The sequence below is a fragment of the Calliphora vicina genome, chromosome 5, assembly GCF_958450345.1.
Source record: "Calliphora vicina chromosome 5, idCalVici1.1, whole genome shotgun sequence".
In the NCBI taxonomy this organism is placed as follows: Eukaryota; Metazoa; Arthropoda; class Insecta; order Diptera; family Calliphoridae; genus Calliphora; species Calliphora vicina.
Genome location: NC_088784.1, coordinates 113,706,209 through 113,721,370, shown reverse-complemented (window position 1 = coordinate 113,721,370; position 15,162 = coordinate 113,706,209). Strand labels below are relative to the sequence as shown.

At 30.9% G+C, this 15,162-nt stretch overlaps 1 protein-coding gene across 1 annotated transcript in view; it reads left to right on the top strand.

Moving 5' to 3' along the window:
* The window catches only part of dpr1 (defective proboscis extension response 1), a 215,374-nt gene that overhangs the window by 155,825 nt on the left and 44,387 nt on the right, over positions 1–15,162 (top strand). Inside the window, exons 3-4 of the mRNA XM_065513057.1 lie at positions 12,651–12,728; positions 13,093–13,225. Coding sequence (XP_065369129.1) covers positions 12,651–12,728; positions 13,093–13,225 — 211 coding nt within the window. The remainder of the gene's footprint in view (positions 1–12,650; positions 12,729–13,092; positions 13,226–15,162) is intronic.

Below are 15,162 nucleotides of genomic sequence, written 5' to 3'. Positions count from 1 at the left end.
CTTTTTTGTGGTTGTCAAAAAAGTGGTACATTTTGGAGATAATTTTTTTATTCGACGTTTTACTATAAAAAAAGTAATACAAATTTGAGAAAATTTTGACTTTAAAAAATGGTTTTTGTGGGTGAGGTTTTTGTTCCAAAATGACCCGAAAAAAGTGTAAACTCAAGAACTGCTATATCAAATCTGATACAAATATAATAATAAGAGTTTTTGTATTTATTCAAAAATGTAAAAAAGTTTATGTTTTATTTTCTACTTTTCCAAAATCATTGGAGCATATTAAATGAAATAGCAGTTAATTTGTCTTCTGTTAAATAAGAGATACTTTCTTATTTAAGTAATTAAGTTAACAAATTTAAAAAAAAAACATGAGCAAATAAAATTCGAATTTTCTTTAATGGATCTTTAAGAAACCGTTCTTTCTGCGCTTGTTAAAGATGTTCATAGACCGAAAAGAAAAGTACTCGTATAATATATGGAAAAGAAGTGATTGTTAAAACGTGTTTACAAACATCAATGAATTAAAAACAATAACAGCATAATTAAGACCTTTTTTCCTTTCTCCTATGAAAGAGTATTGGCCCAAACTGCAGACCCTTTTTGTTTGGGCTTAAGTTTTTTTGCTTTTCAAAAACAATAAAGGCTTATGTGTTTAAAAAAACAACAGCAACAACGAAAACCCGAATGATTTTTTTGTTTATCGTCTTTGATTTTTACGGTAAACTTTTTATGCTCTGACGCCGCTAATTTCTACAAGCTTAAATAAAAATTTAAATTTAAAATAAAATGAAGAAAGAGAAAAAAGTATGTTGCCGCATTAAAACGCAATATTTAACGCTCGAGTGCTTTTAATGTTTTCGTATTACGTGATTTTAACTGTAAGCAAAGCGATTTTTTTAATACCTACAAATTTGTTTCCATAAAAAAGGGATGAACAAATTTTAACAAAATATAACAAACAGAGAGTATATTTATTTATGCAATAATCGAATTTGTTTTTATGGAATTTTAAGTAAAAGACGACAGACATGCAGCTATTATGTCATTAACTGCTATGTACAAAATCTAAAATCCAACCCTGGACCGGTAACCACGAATTTTAGTTTTCTGATGAAATCCGTGATATACATTTTAAAACCACGTAGCTAGACAGCACACTCTTAAATTGATCTGAAGAATATTAAATATTAATTTAGTTTTAAACTTTTAGCACTCAATTCCCTGTAGTTTCAAGTTTCATTTCCTTCAATTTGTTCACAATTTGTTTGTGGTTGTAGGTTGTCATTTTGATACAATTAAAATTTTCATTAAATAAATATTTTGTACTTCCTTTAAAAGACTTTGTAAACACAAGGCAGCACTGATTTAAAAACTTTTTAATATAAAATAATGAATAACAATAATATTTTGCTTAAATATTAATTACTATAAATTTTCATAATGTCCTGAAAGCATTTCACAAACCCACAAACACAAACAAGAAAAATATGCATTTGTTTAAAATCTTACATTTGTCCTCTAATAATTATTAAAAGCAACCCACTCTGTGGAACCCAGCGACGTGTTTTAAAATTTGAATATTGTTTAACACATTTGTCAACTACACTTCCACACAATAATTGCAGTATGCTGGGTTATACATACATACTACATGTTAACCTTATGAAAGGTCGACTTACGACTCAGGGCCTTAAATAGACACAAATACAGTCTACTACACACAAAAACATTTGAAATGTGAATTGGTTTAAATTGTGTTTTGTTTTAGACAAAACTGTAATTAAAATTAAGTATCAAAACAACAGCAATAACAAAACTAAAGTCATTAAATAAATAACAACAATGTGTAAATAGGGAGAGAATATACATATAACAAGACACACACACACACACACAACCACACACCCAAACATACATTCTCTATAGAGAAAAGGGAAACACAACGATAAGGAAGTTAAAGTGGAAAAGAAAAGAAAAACGAACTGAGGGAAGAGAATGGAAATGAAAAAAATATAAAAACAATAAAATATAAAGGACACATTTTTTCACGCAATCACACAATAAGAAAAATAATCCCTAAATAAAAAAGAAAACAAAGTGAAAATGAAACTTTTAACCATAAAAATAAGAACCAATTTAAGAAAAATAACAATTTTGATGTAACAAAACAACAATAGCAACAGCAACAAATATAAATATAAAGCCTACGCAAGGAAGAGAAAAGATTGAATATAAAACATTACACACGTATTTACTTATGAATTCACAGATACTAACTCCCATACGGAATGCTTCATATACCAACTTATTTACCTATACATTTATCCAAGCCGTCATTTAATTTCCGCACACATGACTATATTTGGATGATAGAAAAGAAGAAGATGTTATTTCATACTGTATACTAGGGTATTCAATCGATTAACCGTTAATCGGTTAACCGATTAATTTTGGACGGTTAACTGTTCGAATAATTTGAAATTGCCGATTTTCAAATAACAAATAAACCGATTAATTTGTGTCGATTAACCGATTAACCGAAATTCCTTTTTTTTGCACTTAAATTTTTTTTTGTATTTATTTTTCCATTTCAATTCAAATACAAATTAAAATTAGATATTTTTTGAACATCCAATAAACATGTTTAGTGAGTATGTACAACAACTGACATATTTAATTTACATGTATTTGAAACTTTGTTTTTTTTGAAATGAGTCTTTTATCATAACTGAACGAAACTATTAAATTAATCAATATCTAAAACAATCCAAAAAGGAATATTCTTGATTTCTCCAAAATATACAATCAGCGAGAGAGTTTTTTCCAAGAAAAGTTTTATTAAATCTAAAGAAAAAAATCGTTTAAATTATATTCTTTTTATAAAAGATTATTTCAGAAGATCTCACTAAAACTATACAAAACTCACACATCGCTCATTTGCTGCAACAACGTCATAATTCAAAAAAAGTCGTTTCGAGAAAAACATCTTTGAATATTTTATGACATTTTACTATTTCTTAAATAAATTTTCAACAAGTCATGCGATTTCAGAAATTTAAATAGGAGATTTTAATATCTTTCTAACCAAATTATTACTTATCAAATATACGAGAAAACATGAATTTTTACAATGTTTACAACAAAAAAACACCCTCACACAAAAAATAATTTATTTTCTTTAAAACTGATAAAACTATATGAAAGATTATAGAACAGCGCATATTTTGTATTACTCAGTTCAATAAACATGGATTTTGAGTAATGATGTTGTTGCAGCAAATAGGCGATATGTTTACAAAAATGATCTCAAATACCTTATTTGCCTTTTTTTATGTTTTTGTATACAAAATTCGTTATTGTATTTTCAATTTGATATGAAAATATAAATTATTCGGTTAATCGAATAATTTTAAATTAACCGATTATTAACCTTAAATCTAAACCTCGATTAATTATTTGCTCGATTAACCGATTAAACTAGAAACCCGATTAATTGAATATCCAACTGTATACCCTACATCTTAGTATATCGTTGATCTAACTCAAATAATTTGAAATTTACACTTTAATACTATTTGTAAAAAGATCTCAAATAACTATTACTAAGATTTCATCATGGCAAAAAAGTTAAAATTTTTTATGGAAATAATTACTAATAATTTAAAAGTTATTCATAATTGTTACTTTTTTTAATTGCTATGAAAAGGGTTTAAATATAGCAAAGCTAAAAATCTTATTAATTTTTTGGAAATTTAATCCATAATTTATTTAAATTTAAAACAATTGGGGGATTCAAACGGTATGCTATTAGGTCGTATTGTCATACGGTCGTAAAATATTTTTTTAGTTTAAACAAGTTCTTGTTGTGCTGCAAACAAAAAATGTGCTATTTTATGACAAACCAATAAACATATGGGGGATTCAAACGGTCTCCTATTAGGTCGTATTGTCATAATGTCGTAAAATATTTTTAAACAAAAATTTGTTTAAACTAAAAAAATATTTTACGACATTAAGACAATACGACCTAATAGGTGATCGTTTGAATCCCCCAATAGTTTAAAAAGTCTTATTAGTTTATAACTTTTTTGTTTGAAACCCAACAAAAATATTTTTAAACTAAAAAAATATTTTATGACATTATGACAATACGACCTAATAGGAGACCGTTTGAATCCCCTAAATATTTATTTGTAATTAATATTTGTCGATACGAATATATTTCATGACATTTATTTGCTAGTAATAAAAATATAGTTGGACAAAAATAATATAAAACAAGTAAGAGTGCTATATTCGGCTGTGCCGAATCTTATATACCCTTCACCAAATTATACTTCAAAATTTTAAATATTTTTAGGTAAACTAAATTTAATTTTTTTTCCAGTTGTTTTTTGAATTTTTTGGAAAAAAAATTTTTCGATTGTTATTTTAAATTTTTTTTATTAAATTTAAAAATTTTTTTTTTTAAATTTTAAATTTTTTTAAATTTTAAAAATTTTTTTTTGGTTTTTTCAATTTTTTTTTTAAAAAAAAAAATTCGGGTTCAAAATTTTTTTCCCGATTTTGACCCATTGTAGGTCCAACTTACTATGGTCTTATATATGTCGTTGCAAATGTCTTTGAAATATCTATCATTAGATATCCATATTGTCTATATTAATGTCTTAGTAATCCAGATATAGGTAAAAAAAATAGGTCAAAAATCGAGGTTGTCTTGGTTTTTTCCTCATATCTCAGCCATTTGTGGACCGATTTTGCTGATTTTAAATAGCAAAATTCTCGAAAGCATGTCTGACAGAATTATTGAAGATTTGGATCCCGAAGATATCTGGGGTCTTCAGAAAACTGATTTCAACAGACAGACAGACAGACAGACAGACAGACAGACAGACATACAGACATACAGACATACAGACATACAGACAGACAGACAGACAGACAGACAGACAGACAGACAGACAGACAGACAGACAGACAGACAGACAGACAGACAGACAGACAGACAGACAGACAGACAGACAGACAGACAGACAGACAGACAGACAGACAGACAGACAGACAGACAGACAGACAGACAGACAGACAGACAGACAGACAGACAGACAGACAGACAGACAGACAGACAGACAGACATACAGACAGACAGACAGACAGACAGACAGACAGACAGACAGACAGACAGACAGACAGACAGACAGACAGACAGACAGACAGACAGACAGACAGACAGACAGACAGACAGACAGACAGACAGACAGACAGACAGACAGACAGACAGACAGACAGACAGACAGACAGACAGACAGACAGACAGACAGACAGACAGACAGACAGACAGACAGACAGACAGACAGACAGACAGACAGACAGACAGACAGACAGACAGACAGACAGACAGACAGACAGACAGACAGACAGACAGACAGACAGACAGACAGACAGACAGACAGACAGACAGACAGACAGACAGACAGACAGACAGACAGACAGACAGACAGACAGACAGACAGACAGACAGACAGACAGACAGACAGACAGACAGACAGACAGACAGACAGACAGACAGACAGACAGACAGACAGACAGACAGACAGACAGACAGACAGACAGACAGACAGACAGACAGACAGACAGACAGACAGACAGACAGACAGACAGACAGACAGACAGACAGACAGACAGACAGACAGACAGACAGACAGACAGACAGACAGACAGACAGACAGACAGACAGACAGACAGACAGACAGACAGACAGACAGACAGACAGACAGACAGACAGACAGACAGACAGACAGACAGACAGACAGACATACAGACAGACAGACAGACAGACAGACAGACAGACAGACAGACAGACAGACAGACAGACAGACAGACAGACAGACAGACAGACAGACAGACAGACAGACAGACAGACAGACAGACAGACAGACAGACAGACAGACAGACAGACAGACAGACAGACAGACAGACAGACAGACAGACAGACAGACAGACAGACAGACAGACAGACAGACAGACAGACAGACAGACAGACAGACAGACAGACAGACAGACAGACAGACAGACAGACAGACAGACAGACAGACAGACAGACAGACAGACAGACAGACAGACAGACAGACAGACAGACAGACAGACAGACAGACAGACAGACAGACAGACAGACAGACAGACAGACAGACAGACAGACAGACAGACAGACAGACAGACAGACAGACAGACAGACAGACAGACAGACAGACAGACAGACAGACAGACAGACAGACAGACAGACAGACAGACAGACAGACAGACAGACAGACAGACAGACAGACAGACAGACAGACAGACAGACAGACAGACAGACAGACAGACAGACAGACAGACAGACAGACAGACAGACAGACAGACAGACAGACAGACAGACAGACAGACAGACAGACAGACAGACAGACAGACAGACAGACAGACAGACAGACAGACAGACAGACAGACAGACAGACAGACAGACAGACAGACAGACAGACAGACAGACAGACAGACAGACAGACAGACAGACAGACAGACAGACAGACAGACAGACAGACAGACAGACAGACAGACAGACAGACGGACATGGCTTAATCGACTCCGCTATCTATAAGGATCCAGAATATATATATACTTTATAGGGTCGGAAATGAAAAATGTAGAAATTACAAACGGAATGACAAACTTATATATACCCTTCTCACGAAGGTGAAGGGTATAAAAATAAAAAATTAATTAAAAACGATTAAGTCATTGAAAAAAAGAAGAATATGACAGTGATTTTTGGTTGAAAAATTTCATACATAAATATGGACAGCGATTATTGTCTGTATTGGATCATACTTTTTTCCAAAACTTAATTTCGAATAAAGTGAAATAATTCATTCTTTGAGTCCAATGCAATTCATGAAATATACTTACCCCATTGCTCATAATTAACTTTTAACTATGACCTTTATTATTTAGATTAGAAAATTAACCAATAATTTTATTATTGAATTGTTAATACTTGTTAAAACAATTTCAGATATTTTATTACAATATCAATATGAAGCATAACTTTTTACGACTTAAATATGTAATTTGAGTAATAAAATATTAAACGCTTAACGTACAGTGACCGACAAAAGTCTACATACGACCATAATAAGTAAAAGTAATGATGCAGTTTTATTTCAAATGCATTTTTAGTAATTTAACAAACAAATATCGCTAAATTTATAATTAATTTAACTTTTATTCACAAAAAATTAAAAAAATATGTTGACAAAAGTCTACATACATCTGTACACTAAATAAACATTTTTCAGCGAATACAAATTTTCATTAAATTCAATATTTCGTTGGGCCGCCACGTGCACAAGCGTGTGGGCTTCGAAGCAACTAAATTTTCCAGTTCTGCGGAGTTATATTTTGCCATTCTTCTGGAAAAAAACTGAAAATGCAGTTTGAAACATCAATTAATTCTTAATAATCTAGAGACAAACATATTTGAATTTGCTTTTACCGTTCCTGAGTTATATAAAGCAAACGAAAACTTTTGTGTACACAAAATGATTTTTATACCCTACAACAAAATAGTGTAATCAAACTACAAGTCGCAATTTCAAAGATAAATTTGATACAAGCTTTTGTATTGTCAATTGGACGAAGCATATTGAATTTGGTTCGAATCGGTCCATTATTTCTACTAGCACCCATACGATTGACCTATCTAAAAATAGATAAAATCTCATAAATATCTTAGTTATAAAGATATCTTAACCAAATTGAGCACAAATAAGTTTTATATAAGCTAAATTCGCGTCTACCAAATTTTGTGCCGATCGGTCCATAATTAGTCATAGTTCCCATATAAGGTCCACTTCCGAAAATCATTTTAACGAGCACAAGTCTTGACAAAGTTATGAAGAAAACTCAAAAAAGGCCGACAAAACCGATTTTTGGCAAAAACTCCACTTGAGCGACCTCTAAACCTCTTCCGAAAAATCTAAAAAAAATCTCAAAAATACTTTACCCTATAAGCTTTCAAATTATGCTTGAGCCCCAATAAAAATTTTTTGGGACACGCTAGTGTACAATTGTCATGGTAGAGTAGCCAATCTTTGACAATTTGAGACCAATGTTTGGGAACGTTATCTTGCTGAAAAATACAACTTTAACCAAGAGTTAAAATATCAACGGATGCTTTAAAATTTTGTTCCAAAATGGATTTGTACTGATAACGATCCATATTATCCTCAATAAACACTAACTTTCCCACTCCAGAAGCAGCGACATTACCCCAAACCATCACACTGCCAACACCATCACTCTCTCTCCCATCACTTCCAAATATGTTATACTTCAACTCATGAGTGAACAAAACTCGCTACCAGAATTCCATGTCCTTTTCAAAGTGCTTTTGGGCGAATTCCAAACGAAGTTTGCGATCCGTTCGCTAATTTACCAGCAGTTCTGCTTTAATTACCATGATTATTTAAGGTTCATTGAATTGTTCGTGGATGAACTTCTTTTAAAATGACGATTACATCTCTACGATGTAGTTTCTTTGGGCAACCACTTCGCAGCTTGTTTTTAACTCTACCAGTGTTTTCAAAGTTACTGAATATTGTTTGAACTGTAGACTTAATAAATTGCATGCTTATCTGTTAGTATTCAAAATAATTTTGCAAGTTTACATTGCAACAACATTTTTTTTGGTGCATAGGGTTTTCTCTAATAAAGTGGCAAAAATAGTGGTCGTACGTAGACTTATGTCGACCACTGTATATTTTATTTGATTTTTATTTCTTATTAATAAAAGTAAACAAAAGCAGCTGATTCCTCAAATGCACAATAAATTCAAGTTTGCGAGTCTAAATTGTCGCGCAAACTTATCGGAGTTGTGCAAACGATTTTGCATACATTTTTTGACAGTTCATTTGCGAGAGTGTAAAAATGCACATATTGCACAGTTTACGAGGCATTTAAGCGTTTACATGAGGACCCTTAATAATTGTATTAAATAACATTGTGTATGAAAATATAAACCAACAAATAGAACATAAACAAAATCCTCCAAACTATGTATACCACCGTTTGTTCCAAAGATTTAACTATCATTCAACATTTTTAAAATTCAAATTTATACAATTTGAAAAAAAAATTTAAAGCTTTTGTTGAATTTATTTTTATTTGACATTTTTATCAAATATAAATTTTCTGTATAAACATGCACACAATTTAAAAGAGGGGAAACTTAAAACTTTAAATGAGTACCCTTATTATTTTTTACATTTTTAATAATAGTGTTTAATAATTTTGTAATCAGATTAACATTTATAGATTCTGAATATATGTTGCTTATAGGTCGCAAGATAATTTATTTAAATTATTTAATTTAAAGTAAATTCATACGAATATACAGATATAAAGTAAACTAAAATTAACACAATGCATTCAAAAAGTTTGGACTAATTTTGGTTGTACCCCTAATTAATATACATTTGTGTATACAAACTTACATACATATGTATGCACGTATGTATACACAAATTTGCTTTCGAAATAGATTTAGGGAAAATTATCATAAAATAAAATGCTATTTTCATACTCCAAAAAATAAAGACAGTAAATCTGTATGTAAAATCCTACAATTTAACAATATATAAGTGTGTGTGAGTGTATATCAGTCATGAACATTTTTTACATTTTAATGGGCTGAAAAAAGCTGCTTGCGCGACGTCAGCACATTTGAGTGGCTTACGATCATGTTGCTGTTTCTTTGGCGATATATTACGCAAACAAGCCAAATCAGTTGCTGCGCAACTTACACAGTACAACACATGATTTTGGGACTCAATTCTGACAATTGCACGTGAAAGTAGACCCAAAAATAAGAACTTCTGCATCATTAGTTTTGTCAAGTTGGCTACCGTATTAATTTAATGGCCTTACGAATTTTTTTTCCTCAAGGTGGATTTTTATCACTTTTTCTATATTTTAGCACGGTTATATCTCGTATACCGTACGGAATATCTCTTTTGTGGCTGAAGCAAAGTTGTAGATATTGAATAGTAGAAAAAAAGTACGGAACATACCTACCCGAAAAAGGTGCATCCAGTGCCTTAAAAATCGCAAAAATGCGCATTTTTTAAAATTTTTTACCAATTTTTCACTTTTTTTGTTCAATAGCTGGATTACAAATGCAATTATGGACTGATCACCATGAAATTAGGTCGTGTGATTTGTGTCTATATAAAAGTTATTTATCATGAATTTTGTATGTATACCATCATTTTTAACACTTTAAAGTGCTGGTCTTATATGGGAGCTATGAATAATTATGGACCGATCATAATAAAATTTTTTGACATGAATTTTGTATATATAAAATTTATTTGGAGCTAAATTTGTGTATATACATATATAAATAATACATTTATAACCGATAAAGTCCAATTTCGGGAGGACATTTGTATGGGGGCTAGGTGAAATAATGAACCGATTTCAGCCAATTTCAACAGTGTTCGTCCTTGGGCCGAACAAATTATATGTACCGAATTTGTTTATGATCGGTCCATAATTAGTCATAGCTCACATATAAGACACGCTTCCGAAAATCACTTTAAAGTGAATAAATCTGTTAAAAATTATGGTATACATACAAAATTCATGATAAATTACTTTTATATAGACACAAATCACACGACCTAATTTCATGGTGATCAGTCCATAATTGCATTTGTAATCCAGCTATTGAGCAAAAAAGGTGAAAAATTGGTAAAAAATTAAAAAAAATGGGCATTTTTGCGATTTTTAAGGCACTGGATGCACCTTTTTCGGGTAGGTATGTTCCGTACTTTTTTTCTACTATTCAATATCTACAACTTTGCTTCAGCCACAAAAGAGATATTCCGTACGGTATACGAGATATAACCGTGCTAAAATATAGAAAAAGTGATAAAAATCCACCTTGAGGAAAAAAATTCGTATGGCCATTAAATTAATACGGCAGCCAACTTGACAAAACTAATGATGCAGAAGTTCTTATTTTTGGGTCTACTTTCACGTGCAATTGTCAGAATTGAGTCCCAAAGCAATGAACTGAAAAATGTTGTACTGTGTTATTTATAATGCACACCATCGCGAATAAAATAAAAGTGCCCATCACTTTTATTGCTTAAATTGTTACTAATGTCTGATCACTTGGCTGACTTCAATATATGTATATATGGGGGATTTCACGTTAAAATCGATGTCTTCCGATCGGGATGAAATTTGCACCAAGGTTAGTAATTCAGACACAATTTTTCAAGAAGATCTGTCAAGAACTCTCGGAGTTAAAGGGGTTCAAAATTTGACATTTTGGCCAAACATGTGATTTTTCACATCAATGTTTATTACCTATTGTTCTTAGCAAAATATGTCCCAACTAGTTTAGATATTGTTAGGTCTAACCTTGGTGCAAATTTCATCCCGATTGGAAGACATCGATTTTAAAAGTTGGTTCACTTGACGTGAGCTATGACTAATTATGGACCGATCGATCGTCACAAAATATGGTTGGCGCGAGTTAAGCTTATATAAAACTTATTTCTGCTCAATTTGGTTTAGATATCTTTGTAACTAAGATATTTATGAGATTTTATTTTTTTTTAGATTGGTCAATCGTATGGGGGCTAGTAGAAATAATGGACCGATTCCAGCCAAATTCAATATGCTTCGTCCAATTGGCAGTAGAAAAGCTTGTATCAATATTTATCTTTGAAATTGCGGGGTATAAAAATCATTTTGTGTACACAAAAATTTTAGTTTGCTTTATATAACTCAGGAAAGCTAAAAGCAAATTCAAATATTGTTGTCTCTAAATTATTAAGAATTAATTGAGCTTTCAAACTGCATTTTTAGTTTTTTTAATTTTCATAAAAATTTTAAAAGTTTAAAGCCTTATTTAAAAAATTTATGGAAAAATTTCGAAAAATTGTAATATAGGGCACCTTAGTAAGACAATTCATTTCAAAAACTAAAAATGTTTGCACACAAAAATAAAGCTCGGACATTTTTCTTTTAAACTGTGTCCTCAAAAGTAATGTAAATCGTGGATCTTGACAAAGTTATGAATAAAACTCAAAAAAAACCGACAAACCCGATTTTTGGCAAAAACTCGATTTGAGCGACCTCAAAATCACTTCCGAAAAATCTGAAAAAAATCTTAAAAATACTATACCCTATTAGCTTTCATGTTATGCTTGAGCAGCCATGAAAATAAGAAAATATAACTATTTTTGGGACACTAATGTACAATGCGTACATAAATATGTATGTATGTACATTAGAGTGACAGCCGATTTTTTTTTTTTAGATTAGATTTTTTAGATGCAGAAAGTTAACGAGTTTCACCTATGTATTCCATATAAATAGTATAATTTTGCATATATCTGAACTTTGACCTCGATGCGCGTCCAGAAATCGTTGCCCGATTTGGCTCAAATTTTCAGCACTTAACATTTAGGCCTAGCGTCACAATATTCCACCCAGCACTCTTCAAATTTTTAACAAAAATTTTTTTCCATACAACTGATTGTCACTCTAATGTACATATCTATCGTTAATGCTAAAAATTTTATTTTCTCCATTTTCTTTTTTAGGTTTCATGGATTAGAAAACGAGATTTACATATCCTGACGGCGGGCTCCACAACCTACACCTCAGATCAACGATTTCAGGTAATAATTTGATAATAAAAAATATGTCATCGCTGGTGTTTTTGATAAGTAATTTAATAAATTAAAAACGAATTAGACTTGATCAAGGCGTATTAACAAGGTGAGTGCGTCCCGGCAACAAATACAACAATGCAAAAACAACAGGCAATTTGTTTTTGTTAAAATGTACGTTAAATGTAAAAATCAAGGCGAATTAAAATATTACTATGTTATTTACAATAACAAATGTAAACATAAACAATGTTTGACATATAGTGTACATAAAACCACAGCGAATTAAGAAACAGCTGATTTTATGCACTCACCTTGTTAATACGCCTTGGACTTAATACTCAAAGAACTTATTTCATGTTTTATACTGTAGGTTTTACGTCCCGAAAATTCTGGAAATTGGACTTTGCAAATAAAATATCCACAACCTAGAGATTCTGGCATTTATGAGTGTCAGATTAATACCGAACCAAAAATGTCACTGTCGTACACATTCAATGTAGTAGGTAAGTGTCATAAGCAGTAAAACTTTAATAGAATAATTAATATATGATACCAAAGAGTAAATTTTTGAAATAAATGGTCCATTCTAGTATTGTTTGGATATACAGGTTTATCCTTAAGCAGTCGGAAAATAAAAACTCATATTTTTCTTAGAAAACTCAATTCATATTGTTTATTTAATAATAGAAACACATACCAAGGGACTATATTCAATACCCTCTATCTTACATTTTCATGAAAATCAGTTTTTAATGTCAAAATATTGGCTGACTTCATAAACGCAGTTTGCAAAGCAACACTGTAAAGAAAATCGTTTACAAGGCAAAGCAATACTTTATGGCAATATTGTTAAATAAATGCTTTTTGTTTAGAATTTAACAAGTTGTAACTTTCCGTAAAATTACATATTTACATAAACAAAAATACAACTTACCATAAATCCGCCATTTCTACGAAAATATTAAATTCTTGCCTGCAAGGTAATTCTATAAAGAACTCACAAAAATTATTAAAGAATCGTAAATAAAAATAATGCTCAAATTTGACAAATGTTGCGCATTGAAAAGCATTGTCATGCAATAATGAACTTACGACATTGCCTAAACAAAATCTATTGAGTTTATGAACACTATGCATTGCAGTGTTGCTTTGCAAACTGCGTTTATGAAGTCAGCCATTCAACAAACCCCACACAGTGGTATAAATTTAAAAAAATAAATATATACGGGATTACTGAAATATATATTTTTTTGAGATTTCTACATCTACATGAGAAATATTTATTGACATTTGTAAAACAATATATTTTTTTTTTGTTGGGAATTAGTGTGCTGAATTCCCAATTATTGATAAATTCACTAAAATTTATTGTTAGGGGATAAGCTAGTTCCTATGCGAATTTTCACTGGTTGCTTAGGCTAGATCATATGTTTGGCCTGTAATTCTCATTCACTCTACAGTTTTATTTGTATAATATATTTATTTTTCTAAAACCTTTTGGGAAAAGGTTTCCTGATGATCTGGCCTAAGCAACCAATAAAATGAGCATAGGAACTAGCTTATCACCCAAAAATTCATTGAGTTTATCAATAATTGTGAATTCAGCACACTAATTCTTAACAAAAAATATTTTTTACAAATGTCAATAAATATTTCTCAAATTTCTACATCTCAAAAAAAATATATTTCTGATTCAACAGGTCATATAGAACGGAAGTTAAATTGATTAGAAGAAATAATTCACTGTTCCTCATAAACAAGAGAAATAAATAGTTTTTTAGTCTCCTGAAAACAAGTGTTTTCTAAGATATAGGGTTTCCAATATTGTCCCGATATATGATGACATATTTCTGTGAACGAATTGTATAAAAAAGCAAATTAAAAACTTTAGTGTTTTGGCTTTTATCAAATCTAAATAAATTCTTTGATTTTCTGCATCATATTACTTTTTTTTGCATGAAATAGTAGGGTACCTACTGGATCATATAAATCTAATTTTCTATTTAATGAAAATAAAAGCAAAATCTCCGAAACAAATAAATAAATTCTTTGATTTTCTGCATCAAATTACTTTTGTTGCATGAAATAGTAGGGCACCTACTGGATCATATAAATCTAATTTTCTATTTAATGAAAATAAAAGCAAAATCTCCGAAGAAAATTATCCTTTTTGCTTTCGGTGTTTTAAGTGAATAAATAAAAATTAGACCCTTTTCTGCCCTTTGTATGTACATTGTTTTAAACTATTTATTTAATTTGAATGTAAATTTCAACTTTTATATAAAATATTTTTAAGATAAATTTGTCTCTTTCTTTCAATGTTTTTTGTATTTTGTTAGAATTGTGCGCAAATGTAGCTAAAACCAACAAGTTGTCATCATTATTTATACTGTAGATTATTTGAAAATAGTTGATTGTTAGTTGTATTTTAAAAATAATT